The sequence below is a fragment of the Juglans regia genome, chromosome 1, assembly GCF_001411555.2.
Source record: "Juglans regia cultivar Chandler chromosome 1, Walnut 2.0, whole genome shotgun sequence".
NCBI lineage: Eukaryota > Viridiplantae > Streptophyta > Magnoliopsida > Fagales > Juglandaceae > Juglans > Juglans regia.
Window position 1 is genome coordinate 9085785 of NC_049901.1, and position 23033 is coordinate 9108817.

A 23033-nucleotide genomic window follows, 5' to 3' on the forward strand; every position below is an offset into this window, starting at 1 on the left:
ACATCTTTTGGTATAAATACGGTGACAAACCAGACACCGACGACGAAACAGAGGAGGTGGAGGCTTGATTCACCACAGGTAACTAACTAGAGGGTGGTTTGCCGAGGAGAGATGGTCGTTGCTTGTTTTGTGGTTCTCGGCTTGGTTGGTAATCGATGATCCACCAGCAACGGTCATGCAGGTGGCTTGTTTTGCCACATTCCGTGCATCGGAAGGTAGGTTTCGCAAAATGTGGTGTGGGCGGCAAAGACCAGTGGGTCTGATGATGGTGGCCGAATGTGGAGGAGACGCTGCTGCTATTCATGAAAAATAATAGAAAAAATTTTGGTGATGGGGGAAAAGGGTTCCATGGCAAGGATATGTGTTCTTAGTTGTGAGAATAAATCATTGAGACCAAGCAGAAATTGGTAAACACGTTCATCGTCTGCTTGTTCTTGCAATTCTTTGAGATAATTATTTTTTTGTAAATGGCTGAGTTCATTCCAGATTTTGTTTAATCTGGTTGTAATACTCATGAATCGAATGTGTGTTTTGGTGCAAGGATGACAGTTCACATTTGAGATGGTAAATACGGGCATTGTTGCCGTGGCAAAAACGAGATTGAAGATCAAGCCAGACTTCACGAGGGTCAGTATGAAATTCAATGGAATTAACAATGGAGGGATTGATGGAGTTGAGAAGCCAGGTAAGGACCATGTCCTTTGTTTGGTTCCATTGGGTGTAGTTGACATAGTTGGGATCGGGTGGTGGGAGAGTACCATCAACAAAGCTTAATTTGTTTTTGACATTGAGGGCACAAGTCATGACTTTCTACCATTCAAAAAAATTATCTCCTATAAGAAGGCCAGAAACAAGTATAAGGCTATGAGAATTAGAAAGACGAAGGAGATACGAGGAGGAAGGAGATTGGTTAGGGTTTGAAGAAGAGGCCATGTAAGCTGTAGAGAGAGAATCATGGTTAGGCTGATACCATGACAAACTTACAAAAATATGAACCTTTTATTTTTAGAAATACTTTTTACAATGAAAGAATTGACAAATAAATAGATACATGCGACTAAATTTTCTATGGTAACTAATAGAATATGGAAAGAATTTACAATGGCTAATTCTTAAAATTATGATGTTGCTGATTTTGTGTTGATTCTTGTTGATTTTGTACTAAGTGTGATCCTATTAATAGACTTCATGATAGTTTTTTGGGCGGGGAATTGAGGAGGGAATATCTTCATTTTCAGCTGAAATAATGGCTTAAAAGATAGTGCATTACTTATTTTCCTCCTTTCTTACTTGGGTTTGGAAGCCGGGAGAACGTTCGATATATTCATTGGGCGGAAAAGCTTATATTGGTGCAAATTTACCCAAACTAGAGCTTGGTCACTCGGGCCTTTGAGTTAGCAAAACGAAAATTAGTCAGGAACAGAGGATGTTTCTCAGACACATCTTTTTGATTTTATTGTTCATAACTACCGATTTTGAAATGAGATGAGATATAAAAATAATTTAAGTTAAGATATTTTATGTAATTTAAAAAAATGAGAAAGAAAATTTTAATAAAAATATTATAAAATTAAAATATTGTTAGAATATTTTAATATAATTTTTATTTTGAGATTTGAAAAAATTAATTATTTTTTTATGTTTTATTTGAAGTTTGAGAAAATTGTAATAATTAGATAAAAAAATTGATAAATTTAAATTTTAAAATGTTCGTGTTTAGAATTTGAGATTAGATGAGATGAAACAAATTTTTTTATTTCAATTCAATATCCAAACCCTCTGACTAGCTCAATGACAACATTTCAAAGATGCCTGGATTCATGGTATGGATTTGAAAACTGTGGATTTTTTTTTTCCGAATTTTAAATTATTGAGGAGAAGATTTAAACATATAAAATGGATTTTGCAGTATTTTATATCGTCTAAATAAAATATAAATATCAATAAACACTGTGACATTCACTTTACATAGTTATCATTAATAATATATATATTGTATGGTGTAAGATGATGTATAATAAAACTCTATATTTATAAGTTTGTGTGGACTGTCATACACAAATATCTTAATTTTTTGAGTTTTGTTATCTAAAAAAAAAAAAAAAATTAAAAATTTTGTGTGATGTTTGGTGTAGGGACGATGAGTATACTTTTTTTCTTATTTTTATCCATAAATTATAAAAACGAAGTTCATGTGATTTGAAGATTATCTTTTTGCTTGTCATATTTTTAATTTTATCATTTTGTTTTTTCTTTTGATTTGAATAAGAAGTTGAACCACCGTGAGGTTTTTGTCAATTAACTAACGAAAATCAAATCTAACATTGATGGACGTGATCCTCGCATGCCATACTACGTGGTTAAGAAAAATTCTAAAAAGAACATAAATAATTTAAATATTTAAAAGTCATATAAATGACTGTACTCGTTTTGAAAAAATATTTTATTCTTTATTTTTACACCACATATTTTTTTTATTTTTTATTTTTTTTTCACGTATGAATGATATAAGAATTATGAGTAGAAAATTAAAAAAAGGGTTAACAGGTGGAACCTAGGACCGGTTAGGTTGGGCTGTCTTGGGCCACGCCTGGGAACTGCAACCCACCTCATAAAGCTTTGGGTTCAGCCACCCTTTTTTTTTTTTTCTTTTAAAGGTTTTGATGTTTTTAAAAAATATTCATTTTTGTTTTAAATTATCATTTTTGGGTTTTTTAAACATCTTTATGTTTCTATTGATTCACTTTTTGAAAAGTTAGATATTTCAAAATAAATTTTGGCTTTTTTTCTTGGCATGCCTATTTTAATTGTTTGTTTTTTAAATGACTTTGGTCTGTTTATTTGATATTATTTTTTTTACTCCGTATATAAACATATGTGGCGAAAGAAAAAAGTAGTGGCTAAGATGATAGAAGAAGTTTTAGCAACAAAATAGCAGGGAATATTTTTAATAAAGGAGCAAAATCTATGGTCATTCTGGCACAAAACAGGCAACAAGATATGAAAGCGTACCAATTTTCTCATATTCTGCCGAGATAAAGGTCCAAAAGCAAGACTCAAAATATTCCTTTAAACCGCGTGACTCTTTAGGAGTTTGGACAATGTTTTCCTTACTTTACAAAAAGGAAAAGTGGTTGGTAATCTAGAGGGTTTTGATTTTGATTTTGATTTTAAATTTTGATTTTTCTTTTTTAATTTAGCACTAGAGGATCTTTCTTTAGATAGTTTATTAATTGAGTAATTTTATATATAATTGTGAAGTACGTAAATATTGTGTAATTACTTTGAAAAATAGTGAGATTACTGTTAAAAAAAATATTTTTTTTCATATGGATCCTATATTTTATTTATTTTTTTCAAAACGATTATGCGACAGTTACATAATTCATGATTGTAAATATATTTTCTTGATTTTAATGACAGTCAAGAAGGTGAGATAACACGTATATTGCACGATTGAGTGATAGCACACCGTACCCATGTATTAATAGAAATGGTTCAAAAAATTATCTATAGTCATGAATAATGTCAACACATCAAATTGTTGGAGTCAGTATGTGTTCAATAAAAAGATAAGGTTGCGTTTGGATGTTGAAGTGAGTTGAGTTGAGTTAAGTTGAGATGATAAAATATTGTTAGAATATTATTTTTTAATATTATTATTATTTTAAGATTTGAAAAAGTTGAATTATTTATTATATTTTGTATTAAAATTTAAAAAAATTATAATGATGAATTGAAATGAGTTGAGATCAGTTTGATAACCAAACTCATAATAAGATTGTTAGAGCGTGGTGTTGAACGTTGATGATGCTGGCAGCAATTTGAATTTAATTTAAGAATTAAGTATCAAAACAAGAGTGTACTCTTTATTCCAAGCAAGCTAAAGGACGAACACAAGCTTTGCTTGGATTGGATTGGTCTCTGAGTGTAAAATACCCAAACATCAACTAAAGACAGTCGCCTAAGACAGTGACAGTCGAAGAATTCACTAGACAGCCGGAATTAGCTCATAAAAAATATATCACTTTCAATCAATCACATGCATGAATAAAATATAATAGTTTAATTATTAATGACATCATAAATAAAATTAAATGGCTTGATCCGATATCAAGTCTCTGTGTGGGTCATCTCACCCATTAATCTATTTGTGCCTCTGATTCCTACATTTGCAAAAATAATTAAAAGCAAGGTGGGAATTTCGAAGGTGGCTGCTTATGTTTGGCCCTTAATTTGATGTCATTGGAACCCACATCTAACATAACTTTAATAAGATAATTGGATGACTGAGTTTTTATAAGCTTTTTATTTGTTTATTTTAATAATTTAAAGATATATTCAGACACAACATGTAAATTATATTATATTTAATATAATAAAAATAAATTTATAAACTGATATGATTTTATATGATACGATGTATAATAATGATGAATAATATTCAAATTGTCTAAATTATAAAAAAAAATTGGTCTATTTTCTTTAATAACACAACATAGGAAGATTTGTGGTTCTAAACCAAAGATGGTGAAAAGTGGGGTGGCAGGCAAGAAGCCAACCTAAGTAAATTAATTGGGAAGGAGTCTATACATAAAGAAGCAATAAAAGTGCAAAATATCAATACTGTTTGTAAAAGTAAAATACATATCAATACTTGATTGTGACTCTATGGTATAGTCCCTAGAGATTTTAATTAGCTAGGTGGGGTTAGGTGCGTGGACAACTAGGGATAAGTTTGGGAGGTGAGATGAGAATTTTATGTTTTGTTTTGAAGTTTAAAATATTAAGTTTTAATATTATTATTGTTTTAGGATTTGAAAAATGTGTATTGAGATTTGAAAAAGTTGAATTGTTTATTATATTTTATATATGAATTTAAAAAAGGTGTAATGATGAGATGAGATGAGAATTTTGTGTTTTGGTTTTGACCCCAAACCTGAGACAAGGCATCTGAAGAAGCAACACGTTTAGACTCCTTCCGTTAAGGGCTTTCACACGTGGACAACTAATAGAATAGGTTGGTTCTATTCTATTAATCGTGTGCTTTCACACGTGGCAATCCGACGGTCTGTCCCTATCCGTTAAGGGCCAAAACACCCCCCCTACATCCACAGACTGACTCGGATATTTACACCTTCTGGCTGGCATGCCAGGGCAGAGCCATATCAGATATTCGTTGAGTTTTATCATTTTATGTATCTCGCTACCCCTGAGTTCTGCCAAAATACCGCATTCGTCCCCTTGGAGTGACGTGGCAGACCTGCTGTCCTATCAACTTTTGAATCCTCACCTGTAGGCTGTAGCCCAACTCAGGTGAAGTCCTCATGATCTACGGTAGGCAACCTCCGAAGGTATTCTGCCACGTCATCGCGTCAGCGACCGTGGCGATCTAACACCGTCTATATCTTGCAATCATATATATGACACGCGTCCCACGCCTCACCGGACATAGCCGGTGGCATAGGGCTCGAAACCAGTGCAGCCGGTAATCCCACCTCTCTACGATTCCCGCTAGGTATATAGCCAGCCTCGTCGGAATGCTTCGTTCTCTCTCTTTCCGTCTCTCTCCTCGCGATTTCGCAGTTTCATGATTAAGCTTAAGAAAGCCAAACGTTCCGCTTTTTCTTAGCTCCTGTTTCAGAGGTCAGTAGTTTCTCCTTGTTCTAGTTTCTGTTTCTTTTTGTTAATCTAAGTTATGGATAGAATTTATTTAACTTATATCTTTTTATGTTCTGATCGATCTATGAAACTGTAAAAACTCGTTTGTTTTATACTTATTTTTCTAAAGTTTTCTTTGTACGCTTCTGATCTTCTGGTTTCACCTGTTAACCGGATTTTTTTTTTTTATTTAGTTTAGTATGTTTTACCAGTGGGTTTCAGAGTTCCGAAATCTTCTAATTTCTTGCCGATTTGGGCTATTTCGTTGTTCGATCGCATTTTACGATTCTTAACGCAGTATATTCCGGGCTTAATTTGATTAATGATAATATTTTTTAGTTTAATTTTATGGTCACGCAATTTGGCTGCTTCTGCGCTTTTTAATGTATACTTCTTTTTGGAAGATTTTCGCTTTCTGCTAAAGAAACTGTTTATGGCGAAAAATTAGGGTTTGGTTGCAATTTTTAGGAAGATTTTTTTTCACCTTTTTTTTTTCCCCCCCAAGGGCTAGTATGTGAGAGATTAGATGTTTTTAGTCTTTAATTAAACTAGGTAAGACAGTTTATAGAGCTTCCTGTTGGTTTATATTTTTAACAAGGGAATTCATCTACAGCTAATTTGTTATTTGGTTTGTTTATTTTAGATCCCCATGACAAATTGTTGAAAGCTCAAACAGAGTAAAACTTTGCTTGCAGTTCGAACGCACTAGAGCTTGTAGATCTGTAAAAACCGTACTTTGATTGGTGAAATCTGAGATACAAGGGATCGAATTGTGTTTTACCTTTGGTTGGTGAACTACTATTAATTTCTTTCCATGCTGTACTCGTGCAGCTATTTTGGGCCTTTTTCTAACACGGGTCTTGTTTTTGGATCATATTAACTGGGTCGAGCGTAATTGTTTTGGTACATATATACCCTAGTAAGGTCTGGCTCTTGAGAGCTACTTAGACTCCAGCCACCAAGGGGTGGTGCCCCCCATGGCACCTTCTCGAGTGGCTGGAGGATTAACCCAATCTTCCTCAAGTTCTGGAATATTCTTCCAGGGAGATGGGCAATCCCAGGTTGTAGTTAATTCTCACTTGAGCTCGTCTTTTGGGAACTCTTCTAATTCAATTCCTGGACCTGGGCGTTCAAATCTGGGTCCTGTTTCGGGGGATATGAGCAATGCTGCGATGAACAGTGTGGCAAACTCTGGACCAAGTGTCGGGGCAAGTTCGTTGGTGACAGATGCAAACTCTGCACTTTCAGGAGGTCCCCATTTGCAAAGAAGTGCAAGCATCAATACAGAGTCTTACTTGCGTCTGCCAGCTTCGCCTTTGTCATTCTCGTCCAATAACATTAGTATTTCGGGCTCATCAGTTATGGACGGGTCTTCTGTAGTGCAGCAAAATTCCCATCAAGACCGGAATGCGCAACATGCACAGCAGCCGCAGGGAGCTTCAAGTGCTACATCGCTACCTGCATCCCAAACTGGCCAAGCTTCCCTTTCCATGGGTGCACGAGTTGGAGCTTTCATTCAGGATCCAAATAATTTATCCCAGGTGCAGAAGAAACCCCGGTTGGATATCAAGCAAGAAGATATCTTGCAGCAGCAGGTGTTACAACAGTTACTGCAGAGACAAGACCCTATGCAATTCCAAGGCCGCAATCCACAGTTTCAAGCATTGCTTCATCAGCAGAGATTACGACAGCAGCAACAACAACAAATTCTGCAGTCTATGCCACAGTTACAGAGAGCCCAGTTGCAGCAACAGCAGCAGCAACAACAGCAGCAACAGCAGCAGCAGCAGCAGCAGCAGCAGCAGATGCAGTTGAGGCATCATCTGCAACAACAGGCAATGCCGCCAATATCAGGCATGAAGCGTCCCTATGATAGTGGTGTTTGTGCTCGTCGGCTGATGCAATACCTCTATCATCAGCGGCAACGGCCACATCCACATGTGAGTGCTTGCTTTGTTTCTTCATCTAGTAAGAGCTAGAAATCACAGATACTTCAGAATATGCTCCATAACTGGGTCTGATATGTGTTGGGATCCATATATGTATTTGTATACGGTGGGGTATATATAGGATATTTATGTATAACTGGGAAAATTTATTTATATTCTTTCTAAAGCATATAATATATAGGGTTCTAGAACTAAATCTTCAATATCATAAAAGTTCTATGAATCTCAAATATGGGGTAAAACATATTTTCTGCTGTACATGAAGTTCTTAATATTCTCCTTGCGTATGGAATTTCTATGTTTCTGATGATCTAGCATTTTTTGAACATGAAGAATCTTCATGTTGAAGTTATTTGTTAATTTAGCTTGTTATTTATATTTTTTTTTTCTCATTTTTTGTCCTTTAACAGGAAAATAGTATTATGTACTGGAGGAAGTTTGTGGCAGAGTATTACTCTCCTCGCGCGAAGAAAAGATGGTGCTTGTCATTATATGATAACGTGGGGCATCAGGCACTTGGTGTTTTCCCCCAGGCAGCCATGGTCAGTTTTTTCCCCCGGTCTGGCCTTCTTTTCTTTCTATCTACAAAGCATAATGTTACGTATGCAATTATGGGATAATTAATAATAATTAGTTAGGAAAACTTAGGATTATTTTTTAGGATTTTATATTATTGGTCATTTGAATAAGGGAATAGATAAATATTAGGAGTCTTAAATGAGTTAGGTAAATAATCCTAAATTATACTAACTAATTATTATTAATTATCCCCTAGTTGCACATAAACTCGTTGCATAAAATTTATACTTGCCTCAGAAAATTTTTATCCAATGATGAATACCGAAATATTTTCTTTGTAGTCATGACTTGATTCCGATATTAATCAACAATGACCTTGTATCCAGGCTTCTATAGCAATTGTACTTAAAAACTTATGAATTGCATGTATTTAGTTTAGTTTTCAGTGTCTTATGTTCTACTTCTTGAATTGCACGATGATGTTTATCACAGTGAAGATTTATTTTCTTAATTTTTACTCTTTTATTTTCCAGGATGCGTGGCAGTGTGATATTTGCGGTTCCAAATCTGGAAGGGGTTTTGGTAAGGAAATTAGAATTACATTAGTTAACACTTTAATAGGAAGATTTTTTAGGTGATTTAGTTGATTACCCCTATTTTGTTTTGAAGGGGGTGAGGTTATGATATTATGTATTAATGACGGCTAGAATTATTATTAATGGTTATTGTTTGGTTAATATCCATCCGTCATTTCTTTATTACTCTATGTAAATGAGTGTGAATTAAAGTAAAAGTTGGTCAATGAAAGTTCAGAGAAACCTCAATATGTCTACAAGAATTTATGGAAGCCCAAGGAAAATTTTCATATTTAAAATGGAAGTTTACTGAAGTTCAAGATATATTAGTATGGTGTTAGGATTGTCTTGGAGGTCGCATGAAAGTTAAGACCATCTGTATGTTTACTAAGCATAGCAGCACTAATATTTTTAGACTGCTGCCAAAACGGTTTCAAGGCCCTGTGCTTGGATTCCCTTAGACCATGCACCTAGGATCAGGATTGCATCAGTCCTTGGAAATAACGTGAGGAGACACTTAAAAGTAAAATCCTCTGGATTGTACTGGTTAAATAGATATTTATAGGCTGCTGGAAACTCCTTATTCTAATTGGACCAGGACCTGGACTTTGTGACTATAATATAAGTTTTTGAGTATTGAAACTTGCTACGGAGAAGCATGGTTTGACCCAAATATTAACAAGACTCATGGATTACTACTGCTTCCTGTACGCAACTTCTCGATTCAAAGGAAGAAACCCTTTACTCTTAAATTTCAATGAACTCCATGGAGACATGTACAGACATCACTCTGTTGCAAAAAATAGCATTAGATTAACATTCAATTGTAACTATGATGGGCACTGCTAAAATTAGTCCATCAATTCAACTGATTTTAATAGTCTCACAACATGCCTAGGTCTTGAATTTAGCTTCAACTTTAATGAGGAAGTTGATTTAAATGTTTACATTTTAGGATTTTATCTTTGAGAGAATTTCTAATCAAGTCTAAATAATACTTTTCTTCATTGCAGAGGCAACATTTGAAGTACTTCCTAGACTTAATGAGATCAAGTTTGGTAGTGGGGTCATTGATGAGCTTCTGTTTTTGGACTTGCCACGGGAATGTATATTTCCTTCTGGAATAATGATGTTAGAATATGGAAAAGCAGTCCAAGAGAGTGTTTATGAGCAACTTCGTGTTGTTCGCGAGGGTCAGCTTCGTATCATTTTCACCCATGATCTGAAGGTTAATAAAGCTTATAATCTCAATTGAAGTGTTCTTAATCTCTATATATGTTCTGCAAATTACCTGCTGGAATTTTATAATTTTGCAGATATTATCTTGGGAATTTTGTGCACAGCGGCACGAAGAACTTCTTCCTCGTAGGTTGGTTGCACCGCAGGTATTAATTTTGTATGCCTCATGAACTGTTACTTTGTTTTGGTTGACAATATGATTCTGTCAGCTATTGCATGCTTGGATTGGTAATAATCTTGATGTTTTTTTTTATAAGTAGGTAATAATCTTGATGTTATTACTAGGTATAGATTGTGACCTTTAAAATGGGAGCTGTATTTGATAGTTATCAAGAATGCATAGCCCCTAGGGGTTGGCTCTAGTGGTAAAGGCCTTGGGCTTGAGGGTATGCTCCCCCCAGGTCTAAGGTTGAAATCCCCTTGGGTGCAACTGCGCAAACAATTTCTAGGGGCCATTGGACTGAGGGATTTTCTCCTTGAATTACCCGAAGTGTACTTGCGGAAAACTCATTGTCGAGGGTCTGTGCACTCCCGGGATAAGTCGGAACGCTGTTCCCGGACATCCGGTGCCAATAAAAAAAAAGTTATCAAGAACGCATGCAAGAGATGCTATGTAATATTTGTTTCCAGTAAACATAGGAAATGTACTATAAGCAACATTTTAAAAAAGCTGATGATAATTTTTGAAGCTCAATCCTATAGGATTATATACTACAGTCGTCAAACTTGTATAGGTTTTTCTAATAATTTTTTTTCTCAGTAAATAGGGATTTTTTTTTTTTTTTCGAGAAATAGGCATATAGCCCAAATACATGGGACAAGGATTTGATTGAAAGAATGCAATGAAAAATAGAAGTGAGCTTCCTTTCATAGGTTTCAGTTATTTCCCAGTATGGGGTTAGTAAAAGAAATTATTGAAAAAATGTATTTACCGCTGTCAATGTACAAAAGAAAAAGTGAAAAATATGAGTTTTGATCATATTGACGTCTCTTTTCATTATAATTTCCCAACCTAATTGCCACAAAATGCTTATCATGAATAAACTAAATTTTCTGACACAAACGTGACCTTTAAGTAGGCAAGAGTTTACTCGTACTTATCAAAAAAAAAAAAAAAAAAAGTAGGCAAGAGTCTATGAAATGTATTTATTTCCATTTACTTCATAGTTTTTATTCGTGGTCTTGATTTAATTTATTTGGGTTACTCAACCCTTAGGGGTTGACTCAAGTGGTAAAGGCCTTGGGTTTGGGGGTATGCTCCCCCCAGGTCTAAGGTTCAAATCCCCTTTGGTGCAAACAATTTCTAGGGGCTATCGGACTGGGTGATTTTCCTCTTAAATTACCCGAGGTGCACTTGCGGGAAACTCCTTGTTGAGGGCCTGTACACCCCTGGGATTAGTCTGGATGCTGTTTCTGGACACCCGGTGCGAATAAAAAAAAAATTATTTGGGTTACTCAGATTGCATTGGATTGCTAAACAGAAACATTTATAGGCCTACTAATGTCACTTCTCTTGCAGGTGAATCAGTTGCTTCAGGTTGCACAGAAATGCCAGAGTACGATTGCTGAAAGTGGATCTGATGGGGTTTCTCAGCAGGATCTACAAACAAACAGTAATATGTGAGTGAATTGAACCATAGAAAGTTCCTCAGCGATTTGATATTTCTCTTTAATCCTTTTTGACTGGAGCTCGTTTCATCAAATGGATAGTTTGCTCAAATAGAAGAGAGGTTGCACTGATTTTCGATTGCTTTTCCTCAGGGTACTGACAGCAGGGCGCCAGCTTGCGAAGAGTTTGGAGTTACAGTCATTGAATGACTTGGGCTTTTCAAAAAGATATGTGAGGTGTTTGCAGGTATGTATTTTTATCTATATCTGGCATGAAACCCAGTTAAAAAGGACTTGTTATTTTACTTTCGTCTCTAGTTTTCCTATTGTTCTTCTTCAACTCTTTACAGATCTCTGAAGTTGTCAATAGCATGAAAGAACTGATAGATTTCAGCCGGGAGAATAAAGTCGGGCCAATTGGTAATTCCTTTGTGGCTTTTACCTATCATTTTTGGAAGTCAGCATAGTCTTGAACTTCTAGCTATCTTTTCTAGGCTTCCTAGAAAAGATAGAAGTGCAAGACCATGTTAACCATGTTAAAACCATGTATCCATTGCTTGTTTGGGTCTTAATGCAACGCTTCTGCAGAGGGCTTGAAAAATTATCCTCGACATGCCTCTATAGCCAAGCTCCAGATGCAAAAGATGCAGGAGATGGAGCAACTAGCAAACGTGCAGGGTCTCCCAACTGACCGGAATACCCTCAATAAGCTAATGGCATTGCATCCTGGACTAAATAACCAAATAAACAACAGTCATAACATGGTCAGTCGAGGAGCTTTAAGCGGATCAGCACAAGCTGCTCTGGCTCTGACCAGTTATCAGAATCTGCTCATGAGGCAGAACTCTATGAATTCGAATCCTAACTCGCTTCAACAGGAGTCTCCATCTTCCTTAAATAATTCTAATCAGAGTCCGTCTTCAAATCTCCAAGGGGCAGCTGCTTTAATTCCTGGATCTATTCAGAATTTACCTTCCAGTGGCTTCTCAAGTCCCCGTACACAGCCGCGGCAACCACAGAAACTGCAGCAACGCTCACTGAGTGCTAATAACATGTTGCAACAAAATCATCCACAGACCTCCCAAGGCAACCAGGTCTTACAACAGCAGATGATCCAGCAACTGCTGCAGATGTCTAACAACAGTGGAGTGCAACAGCAATCCCTTGCTGGGTCAAATGCAAATGGAAGTGTGGCAAGGAATGGATTAGGATTTGGAGGCAACCCTACAGCTGCAGCCATGGCCAGCAACCCTACAGCTGCAGCCATGGCCAATGCGTCGGGAAGTAATGGGCCTGCTCCAAGTCGGAGTAACAGTTTCAAAGCTGCTTCAAACAGTGACTCTGCAGCTGGTGGCAATAATGGATTCAACCAGAGATCTCCAGATCTACCACAGAATCTCCATCTGCAGGATGATATGGTAATACCGGATATAGCCCACGACTTCACAGAGAACGGGTTTTTAAATGGTGACTTTGATGATAGTATGAGTTATGGCTGGAAGGGGTGACTAACATAATTTGGCCAATCATTTGTTCGCTTCTGTGGGTAAGTGTCCACCATATATCTTTTGTACAGGGTATTTGAAATCTCTCCCTCTCTCTCAATTGCTGAATTTCTTGTGACATCACGCTCTTGTTCGCAGTAGGTATTTTGACATCTATTTCGATGGCTTTCTGTCTCCATCCAAAGCTTGCAAGTGTAATCTAGTGGTCAAGAACTTCAACAACAGTTTCGTATTAATATGATAGTTACATGTTTCATTCCCGAGTTTTACACGTTATGTTAGTATGTCTGCAACTATAAAAACATTATAGTGGCTTCAATTTAAATCTTGTTTGATTCTGAAGAGATTTGAGACAAAATATACACTTCTCAGCGCTCATGTGAGAAAGGTTGAGCTGAATAATTTTGGATACTCGACTGCATTGCTAACCATGCGACACTATAATGCTCCTTTGGATGGCTCTGGATGCGTTGGCTACCATGTTTAGGTAGCAGAATGACCATATTCTTACGATAGAATTGTAAAGAGTTATCAAAAGGTTGTAGAAAGTATCATTACTAATTCGCATACATGTAAAATCTGACATGTGGCGAGTAAGCTGCATTCCTGTAGGCGTGATTCTTATGCATTTCGTTATCATTGTGCGAAATGAGGGCTAGGCCTCGTTCCATGGCTACAAAAAATGTACACCTTGATAAGGCCTTCCATAAAATCCAATTAGTCGTTTATAAACTCAGAACAGAGCTCTTCAATATTTATTCAGAACAGATGTCCCATATATGGTATCTCAAGCCCTTGCATTCACCGTTCGCAAGGGGTTCTTCTATAGAGGTTTATGCTGTGGCCAGAAGGGATTGTGGCAAAAACAAAAGGTTTTACTTTCTAATTTTCAAACCCACGGTATCCGTTCTGCTATTTTATCTTCGGATGTCACCGTTCAGTTTACGTCATCAGTAGTGGACCGAAGTCATTGTGGCTTTGGTTTGGGCAATAAAGGTGTAGGGTTTTGGGCTGTTATGTGTCGGCTTGTGGCCATTTCTTTTATTTACATGTTATTCTCGAGTCGAGCCATGACCAATTTACTGTTTATTAGAATTGTTTGAACTGTCTTGTTAGGTTGGAGGAGTGTCAATATTTGGGACTGTGGAAGGATGCACTTGTAATGACATGCACAAATTGAATCAAAGTTATTTTCTCCTTCCTCATTTCCTTCTCCTTTCTCCTGGAGGCGCTTCCCTCAAATTGAGCTTTCGTTTATGTATTTTTTCCAAACACTTGCACGCGTGCGCGCGGGGGGGGGGAGGGGGTGGGTTTTACAAATTGGTATTGTAGAGACACCGGTCTTTATGCTATCAACCGTGGAAGAAATTCTTGTATCAATCAATAAAATCAGGGAGCTAGTAGAACAAATAAATAAAAATCACAGTTTTCCAGCTACATTTAAAGGATTTCGAGAACAACTTTTAAGAAAAACTTGATCTATTTAGGACATCAAGTTTGTGTGATGTAGGAAGATGAAGAACAAGCATGAGCACAAGAGATCCAACAATGGAGTTGTAGTTGTAGGCCGTGAAGAAGGAGACAAGGGGCCGAAAGTCGAAGCCCAAGGATGATAACAAAGAGGAATCTGGGAAAGTGAAGGAGGCCAAGAAGTCATAGTAGCCCACAGTCGACAACAAGTACACCCAGTTGAAGTCTCTTGTCCCCGTCCTCTACTATTTGCTCGCCAACCACTACCTCGTCTGGCCCTTTCTCTTGCTAGTGGGGTCCTCAGCTTGAGAAAGCCACATTAAAAAATCGCTAGTGTCTCGATATCTATGACAAACTGATGGTAGTGCTCTAAATACTCTAGTCATTGCCAATTAGAGGTGCCATCCACACCCCCCGAACGGGGGGCCGCTGGCTCCGCCCCTCGCTCTTGCATGCATGAGGGTGTGGGGGAGTTGGGCCCTGCCCTCCAGGGACGGGCGCACTTGTTCGCGTGCCAGGAGCGGATTGGCCCCCATGACCATCCACCCACCCACTGTTGGCAAGTAATCGAAAAAAAAAAAAAAAAAAAATTCAAAACTCAAAATCCAACCTCTCGAGAGAGAGAGAGAGAGAGAGAGAGAGAGAGAGAGAGAGAGAGAGAGAGAGAGAGAGAGAGAGAGAGAGAGAGAGAGAGAGAGAGAGAGAGGGGTTAAGTTGTAAACCAAACTTAATGTAAAACATCGTCGTTTATTTAAAAATAAAATCAAATCTAGGATAAAACGAGATCATTTTATTAAAAAAATTATTTTTTTAATATATGTGTGCGTGAGTATGTATATATATATATATAAAACTGGGATGAGCGAACAAGGTAAACCCTAGGCAGGCCTAGCCTAGGCTCTATCTCCTGACACCCCCCCTCCCCCTGTCCCCGTCTGAGGACGGGGCCCACACCCCTGCTAGGAGGGGCCAAATGGGGTGGTTGGTAGAGGAGCCCTGCCGTCCACCCCTTTAGAAATTGTGAAGTTGTCAAACCTAGGGTTGCAACTGCATGGCACATATCCCAGTTCAATGAAGAAGCATGATCACCATTTGTAAAGAACAAGAAGACGAAGCTTGCCAAAACACACCTTGTAGCATACTTGCTTACAGGACACTAGTACTGAAGGCAATAGAAAAGCCAATTTGGAGATCTGTGAAGTAAGAAAAATTACGAAGAGATACCGGGCACTAGTAACTGGTATACTTAGTGAAGATAAGGTAATGATAAAATAGTCTGTTGGAATGGTGCAGTATCCTGGTGTTGCCAAAGGGCTGTATAGCCTGTATGTACCAAAGTGCTTTGATCCTGGGATTATTGATGAGAATTTTGCAAAAGACCAGGGGTATCAGAGAAGCTGTAAAGGATTTGATTATGTTGAATGTTTACATAAAGGTATTTGGAAGGTGTAGGGATTTGGTTAGAGCAGATAAGCGGTTTGATGAAATGCCTGAAAAAGACTCTTGCGGATTAGAACTCGATGCTTTACGGGTACTGGGAGTGGGGGGATGAAGTTGAAGCAACTAAACTTTTCAATATGATGCCCCAGAGGAATATTATTATGTGGAACAACTATGGTCTTTATGTATTCTAAGGTAACGGACTTGAAGAGTGCAAGGAGGTGTTTCAATGAGATGCTAGAGAACAGTGTTGTCTCTTGGAATGCAATGCTATCAGGTTATGCTTAGCATGGATTTCCCGTGGAGGCTTTAATATTGTTTGATGATATGTTGGATGTGGGGGTTCAACCAATGCAACAACGTGGGTTACTGTTATTTCATTGTCGTCATTGCGCGGTGATCCTTCCCATGTGGATTCACTTGTCAGAAAACTCGATCAGAAGAAGATGCAGCTTAATTGCTTTGTCTAGCCTGCTCTGCTCAGTATGCACGCAAAGTGTGGGAGCTTAGAAACTGCCTGAAATTTTTTTGATGAACTAGACGCGTATAGGAACTTTGTAACATGGAATGCAATGATTTCGGCATATACAAAGGCCAGGGATTTGATTTCAGCTAGAACGCTATTTGATAAGATGCCAGAAAAGAATGTTGTGTCCAGGAACTTGATGATTTTAGGTTATGCTAAAAATGGGCAGCCATTTTATGGCAATTGAGCTATTCAAAGATATGATTACTTCTAAAGACTCAAAACCAGATGAGTGTTTTCCCAAATTGTGGACATCTTGGGGCGTTAGAATTAGGTAATTGGGTTGTGAACATCCTTGATGAAAACTACATTAATCTCAGCATCTCAGATTACTACTCTTTAATATCATGTACTCATATGAGAGCATGGAAGATACCAAGAAGATATCCCACAAATTGGTGACAAGAGATGTTGTTTCCTACAATACGTTGATTGCAGGACTTGCAGCTCATGGTCATGGAATGGAAGCCATTGAACTAATTTCAAAGATGAAACAAGAGGGTGGCTACATTGGAATGGAGCGGGCTGCATTTTTGGCGATCAATAAAATAAATGTAACCAGGGTTTTTCCGGAAGAAAATTGCAGGGCTCGTTTATTTACTCCCAAGATTGCAAGTCATTGTGTGGATCGAAGTCATTGTGGGCTTTGGTTTGGGTAATAAAGGTTTAGAAGTTTTGGCCTCAATACTGTTGGTTATGTGTCGATCTGTGACCATTTATTTTATTTGCATGTTATTCTCGAGTCAGGCCATGACCCATTTACCATTTGTAAGAATTGTTTGAACTGTCTTTATTCTACTATCTTATGAAGTTGGCCTTGGGCCCAGTTTGTTTTAGGAGCGTCAGTATTTGTAATGGCATGCAAAAACTGAATCAAAGTTATTCTCTCTTCCTCATTTCCTTCTTCTCTTTTTTTCTTGAGTCCCCTCGCAGTGAGCTTTTCTTTGTGTATTTTTGCCAAACACTTAGGGTGTGTTACGTGATAATTCACCAAAATAAAGAGAAGAAAGCTTTTTATTCTACATAAGAATAACAACAGATTCCCATATTCTTGAAAATTATTAAAAAAGAAAAAGTGAGCAAGAAAAGGAGTGGTCGCGGAGAAGCAAAAGGCGGAGAGAGATGCTCTATTCGTTTTGGCACATTATCGTTCACAAAGTAGGACTCGTTAGAGTCGTCGCCCGACGCTAGCTGATGCGGTTTGTCGTGTCTTTCATGGGATACAAGAGCCGTCGTCAATCGTATCCTGTGTTGTATGTCGTTTAATGGGACAGTGAAAAAAAAATTGTGAATCACTGTACTTTTTCTTAAAAAAATATTATAATTTACTATATCTGTTACGCACGTAATTTGTTCCTCTTACTATCTCATTTTTTCTCTCATTTTTTTTTTTTGTGTACTTCCCCATCATCTTCAACTTCATTTTTCTAAGTGGAATTGTTATTTCTTTTGCCCAGAAAATAGTAATTGTTATCTACTCTCACATGTATTTGATTAATTTTTTTAACTGTTTATCTTCTACCACTTATCATGACATGTTTAGATTTATGTCACGTGATTCTCTGTTCTTTTTAATCAAATTTCAAAATAAAAAAAAAAATACAAGAAGAAGAAAGTAATTTGGGCTCGCTGAATTTAGACTTGCTCTATATACTAAAACACTATCATCGAAATTCAGAAATAGGAGGCAGTTCGCTCCTGCATGGCTCTGAGTAGGTCCTAATAGGCAGACAATTTCTCAAGACCTTGTTTAGGAGTTGGGACATAGACTATAGAAAACCATGGTCAAACGGGACACAGACCGCACTATATACATTGCTGACAGCTTGATTTATGAAGACAATAATTTGCATCAACAATATTTATCACTGATCTAACACCATGTAAGTAGTACCAGATAGTACTAATGTCTCTCCAGACCTAGCTGGATTTATACAGAAGATAGAAAGCAATGGAAAGCGAGATATCATACACGGTTGGCAACAACAGCCCTACTCAGCAGCAGCATCAATCTTTCGGTAAATGCACGGAAGTGAGAAGGCATGCTTGCCTCTGTCACGGATGATTGTGTTGAAGACTTGCAACACTCTGTTTTCGGTTGGTATATTAGGGCACACAATCCTGAGGGGTCAAGCACTTGAATATCAAACGGTAGTAAGAGTGATCGTCCCACAACTTGAACATGGGAAACACTGCACCACAAAAAAATGAGCCAGTGGAAGTAAGAAACAACCAAAAAAAATCTGAGAATGCAACAAAAAATAAGCACTCTGTTAAACAAACATATAATGGATAACGTGTCAATGATTAGTCTAGACTTACTGAAATGTGTTCAAGGCTAATGGCATAAAAGGAAAGTAGACAAAACAATTGATAGAGGGTTCTGTTTCCCCATAACTAAATGGACAACGGATGAAATATAGGTGGCAAAGAACAATTATTATTTAAGACAAAACAGTGTCTTTCTCTCCCTTGGAAAGTAATTACTTGCAGTCTTGAGTTTCACTCTTTTCCTTGGAAAGCAAATTAAATTTTGATCAAGTACCCTTTTTTTGCGAGTAAGAAAGAGTTTCAACATTCACTTTCAGGCTCGAGTTTCACTTGGACTACTGAAATAATTATCATTTATGGGCAGGAGGGGAGAAACTCAAGAATGGTTAGAAACTGACCATATGTAGTATAATCCATCCATTTCTTGTCTCTGAACCCGACCCAATAACTCGACCTGCAGAATCCCTCCAATGCAAAGAACAGGTTCTGGTAACTTGAACTTTTGCAAGCAGTTCTCCTGTTTCATTTTTACATCAATAATGACAAGCATGTGCTTGCTTACGTAAGTGACCACTATATTCTATTGATCAATAAGTATTCATTTGACATAACCTATATGGGAAATTCTAAAGATTAAAAGGCCAAAATACAAAATACAATAGAGAAATGGGTGAGAATACAGGTCAAGCGTTCTACAGTTATACTTGCATCAAAATAGACATGTCTAACTTGTTTTGGGTGGAAAAAAGATGTTTTTTTTTTTTTTTTTTTGATCAGTAAAAGATAAATATTATATATATGAATGAAATAGGCCTAGGCCTTGTACACAGGAAGTATACAAAAGTACTCCTAATTACATTCTAAGAACGATTAAATAAAGACAAGAATTCCTGGATATTATCCCCATCTAATACAATAGTAGAAAACCAACACATTAAAGTATGGAGAAAAAAATTCTTTAACTCGGTCATTGAGCGTTCTTTATCTTCAAAACAACGTGCGTTCCTTTCTAACCAAATACACCACATAATACACAACGGAATCATCTTCCATACTGCTACCACTTGATGACTACCTTGCATATTTGGCCAACACCCCAACAAATCCACCACCCTCATAGGCATAACCCAAGCAACATCAACCCTTACAAAGATTTCATCCCACAACACCCTTGCAAACTCACAGTGTAATAATAGATGTTACAAGCACGAAGACAGCTTACAAAACGTTATTATTGTTTATACAAAGCTTAGGACCTCTTGTTTGGTGAGTCCGAGTAAACAAAAGAAAGTGCCAATGAATCCCCATCATCCCCCTTTCTCACTAAACAATAAGCTAATCACATTCGACAGTGCTACTCACCTGAGCCATCGGAAATTCTGGCGATGTATAAGTCCAAATAAACTCATCATCCATCCATTCGTGTGCAGCTAACAAAGCATCTCTTTTGTCCTCATCAAACCTCAATGGACGTCTGGGATAACCCATTCTAAATCGAACAGCCTTAGATGAATATATAGGAAAGCCATACTGAAAATATGCTGATATGTAAACATAATCATCTTGGTCAGTTACATAGAAAATGTTCACGAGTCAAACTAATATCAAAGTTACAACACAACTATATATACAGGCTATAAGAATTACCTTGGAAAGGTTGAACGTGGATTTCAGTAACAACACACAAATTGGCAACCAACTTATAGATCAATGTTTCAGGAACACCGGGATCACTTTCCCCTTTACTTGACCAGTAGGAAGCTCTGTCCTCAACTCTATCTCTTGGTTCCAAGGTATTCTGAATGCTTTCGCCAGGGTAATTATCAGTGCTTGATGCGCTAATGGGCTCTGATATACAATCACCTCTCATGAAAGGGGTCAGGCCTCGAGTTAAGAAGGCATATACTCTGTGATCCCTCTTAAGGCGTTCCCATTCTGCAGAATCATCACTGCTGATTTTTGCAGGTTCAATCATGTTGTTCACTTCAATAATATGCGTGACATTAGATATCTCAGGAAAAATTTTCAAGCAAAGCTGCTTGGAAAGGCCATTTTCAATCACTGCATGAAGACTAACAACTTACATTGGTACCAATCAAGAAAAACATACATAACATTGTTCAATAGCTTAATTTTTTAAAACAATCGTCATAACTCAATCAAGGGTACGATGAAAAGATAACTCAGAAAACAGTCAACATGCATTCTTATTAATTCATATTGGAATCAAGGCTGTAAAAAGTTACTGGGCTTGCATTTTGAATATTTTCCCTCTATTATTGCCATAAGTACCACGCGGGGGGAGTCAGTATCTGATTGTAATCAGCAATTAAAAAATTGATGCCTCTGAAATATATTAATTTGTCATGCACACAAGTATAACCTATTTACATTGTTCACTTCTTGGAGCCAAGGCTTTCCTTGCTCAGACACATCTACTTACTACAAAGACAAAAAAAGAACAGTTTATGACAAGTACAAAGACATAATTTTTGCAGTTCTCTATTTAGATCACTAAATTTGATAGATGCTGCAAGAGAAGAAATTTCGGATATGGGATGCAGGATGAAATCCATATATACAGCAGGCCTACTATATTGTCCCATACCCTCAAAATCGCAAGATAAAATCTGCGCCTACATAGAAAATACATAAGAACAGAATCCAATGATATGATAAAAAAGTATTGGCAACTTAAAAGTAATAGTCATCATTCAAATTAAGGCAATGATATGGGAGAAGAGCAAATATAAGATGTTTGAAATCAGCACCAAGGTTATAAGGCAAGCAACACACTAGTAAACCCAATATTTAACCAATAAGATTACCAAATCGGTGCCAAGATCTCGAAACAGAACAAGCCCGGACAACGTCAGATGGGTCATCCAAATGGTTGAGAATCTTTGTTGACATATCAAGTCCGAGCAAATGAAGGAAGTCACCTCGATTATCCATTTTAAGCATATTACATTTAGTGTAGCGTTCTGGCAACTCGAGACCCAACTAATATAGGAAGAACACAATAAGAAGCATATTACATTATTTCAGAGAAAAAAATTTATAAATCACTAACTTTCCGAGAAAAAAGAAAAGAAATCCTATTATACTTAATTAATTAGTAACCTAACAATGATCGAAGACTTCGCAGCAACTCAGAAACCTGATTAACATTGCAAAAACCAATTAGAAAAGGCATATCATTCAGAGATATCCAAAAAATAGTTAGCGGAAATCTCGTTTAATCTCTTTGTGACATGAATTTTCTCTAAAACATAAAAATCCTTACAATAGAAAAAAAGTAATAAGTATTTATATAGTTTTTCTTCTAAACCCTTTGCCATATCTGCTTTGACCTTAACCCAAAAAAACCAGCATTTCTATAGCATAATTGCAATAAAAGCTTAAGTTTCTTTAGCTCTTTCAACAAAGACAAGAGTTTCCAGAGATTTAAATGCGAACACACCAAATACGCAGAGACAGAGAGAGAGGGGAAGAAAAGATATTTACCTTTCTCGCAGAGAAGAGATGAATCTAAAGCAAAGGAGAAAGAGAGAGAGAGCTAAAGAGCGAGATCGGAGCCACCGACTGCGTTTGGTTTATTTGTGAACGGTAAAGAGAGTATATGCCCGGCAGCGAAACTAAAACGGAAAATGTGACATCCTGATAATTTTTTGCAGGCTCGCATTATCAGTAAGGATAATGCACTAATCGCGTCCTATCACATTTTTTTATTATAATTTAATTTTATAAAAATAAATTCACAGCTCTCATAATTAAGATTCTAAAATTTATTTAGTAAGTAACATAAGCTCGTAAAATGTATAAATATTTTATAATTTTTTTTTTAAAAAGAATGAAATTTATTATTAATTTTTTTATATGAATCATATATTTATTTATTTATTTTTAAAAAATTACGTAATACTTGTATATTCTATAAATATAAATATCATTTTTTTTTAATTTATATATTGTTATCGACCGATTCAAAACTTATCGTTTAGATAACCACGTAGCGCCACTTAGCTTATTAAAACAGAGCTGCTACGGTACAACCACGGTGAGAAACTGCGGTACAACCTTTTTGCCACGTCAAATATTGAAAAAAGAAGAAGATGAAAGATGACTTGAGAAAGCAAACTAAGCCATTGCAGACCGTTCAAACATTTTATCAAACATTTTACATGCAACTTAACTCCATTGCAGCAGCTCTTCTACGTTTACATCGTTTGCTTCCTTATACAACCAAATCAACAAGTTTTAAGACTCC

General features: G+C 36.8%; 2 protein-coding genes and 1 pseudogene across 15 annotated transcripts; 2 read left to right on the top strand and 1 right to left on the bottom strand.

The window, feature by feature from the left end:
- The first annotated feature begins 5539 nt into the window (after nt 1–5539).
- On the top strand, nt 5540–13398 carry LOC108998579 (probable transcriptional regulator SLK2). 9 transcript variants are annotated; one of them, XM_018975152.2, is made up of 11 exons: nt 5540–5646; nt 6305–7601; nt 8021–8152; nt 8663–8711; nt 9718–9932; nt 10021–10089; nt 11463–11563; nt 11705–11798; nt 11902–11971; nt 12140–13097; nt 13195–13398. In XM_018975152.2, the coding sequence occupies exons 2-10, from the start codon at nt 6639–6641 to the stop codon at nt 13057–13059; spliced, it is 2613 nt and encodes an 870-aa protein (XP_018830697.1). In that variant the 5' UTR covers nt 5540–5646; nt 6305–6638; the 3' UTR covers nt 13060–13097; nt 13195–13398. The 9 variants fall into 9 exon arrangements, with proteins under 9 accessions (XP_018830697.1, XP_018830699.1, XP_018830694.1 ...); XM_018975154.2 differs by having other exon boundaries at nt 13198–13398; XM_035694799.1 differs by having other exon boundaries at nt 5549–5646; nt 6357–7601.
- Nucleotides 13399–15419: 2021 nt separating this feature from the next.
- Nucleotides 15420–17365, top strand: LOC108998537 (annotated as a pseudogene).
- A 776-nt stretch (nt 17366–18141) lies between these two features.
- On the bottom strand, nt 18142–22466 carry LOC108998608 (F-box protein At4g00755-like). Of its 6 annotated transcripts, none has more exons than XM_018975201.2 (7): nt 22271–22466; nt 21887–21923; nt 21592–21766; nt 20411–20824; nt 20126–20304; nt 19162–19280; nt 18142–18684 (listed from the first exon to the last, which is right to left on the bottom strand). In XM_018975201.2, exons 3-7 carry the CDS (start codon nt 21725–21727, stop codon nt 18459–18461), a joined length of 1074 nt encoding a protein of 357 aa, XP_018830746.1. In that variant the 5' UTR covers nt 21728–21766; nt 21887–21923; nt 22271–22466; the 3' UTR covers nt 18142–18458. The 6 variants fall into 6 exon arrangements, with proteins under 6 accessions (XP_018830746.1, XP_018830748.1, XP_018830747.1 ...); XM_018975203.2 differs by having other exon boundaries at nt 21892–21923; nt 22271–22439; XM_018975202.2 differs by having other exon boundaries at nt 21871–21923; nt 22271–22439.
- Nucleotides 22467–23033: the final 567 nt, after the last annotated feature.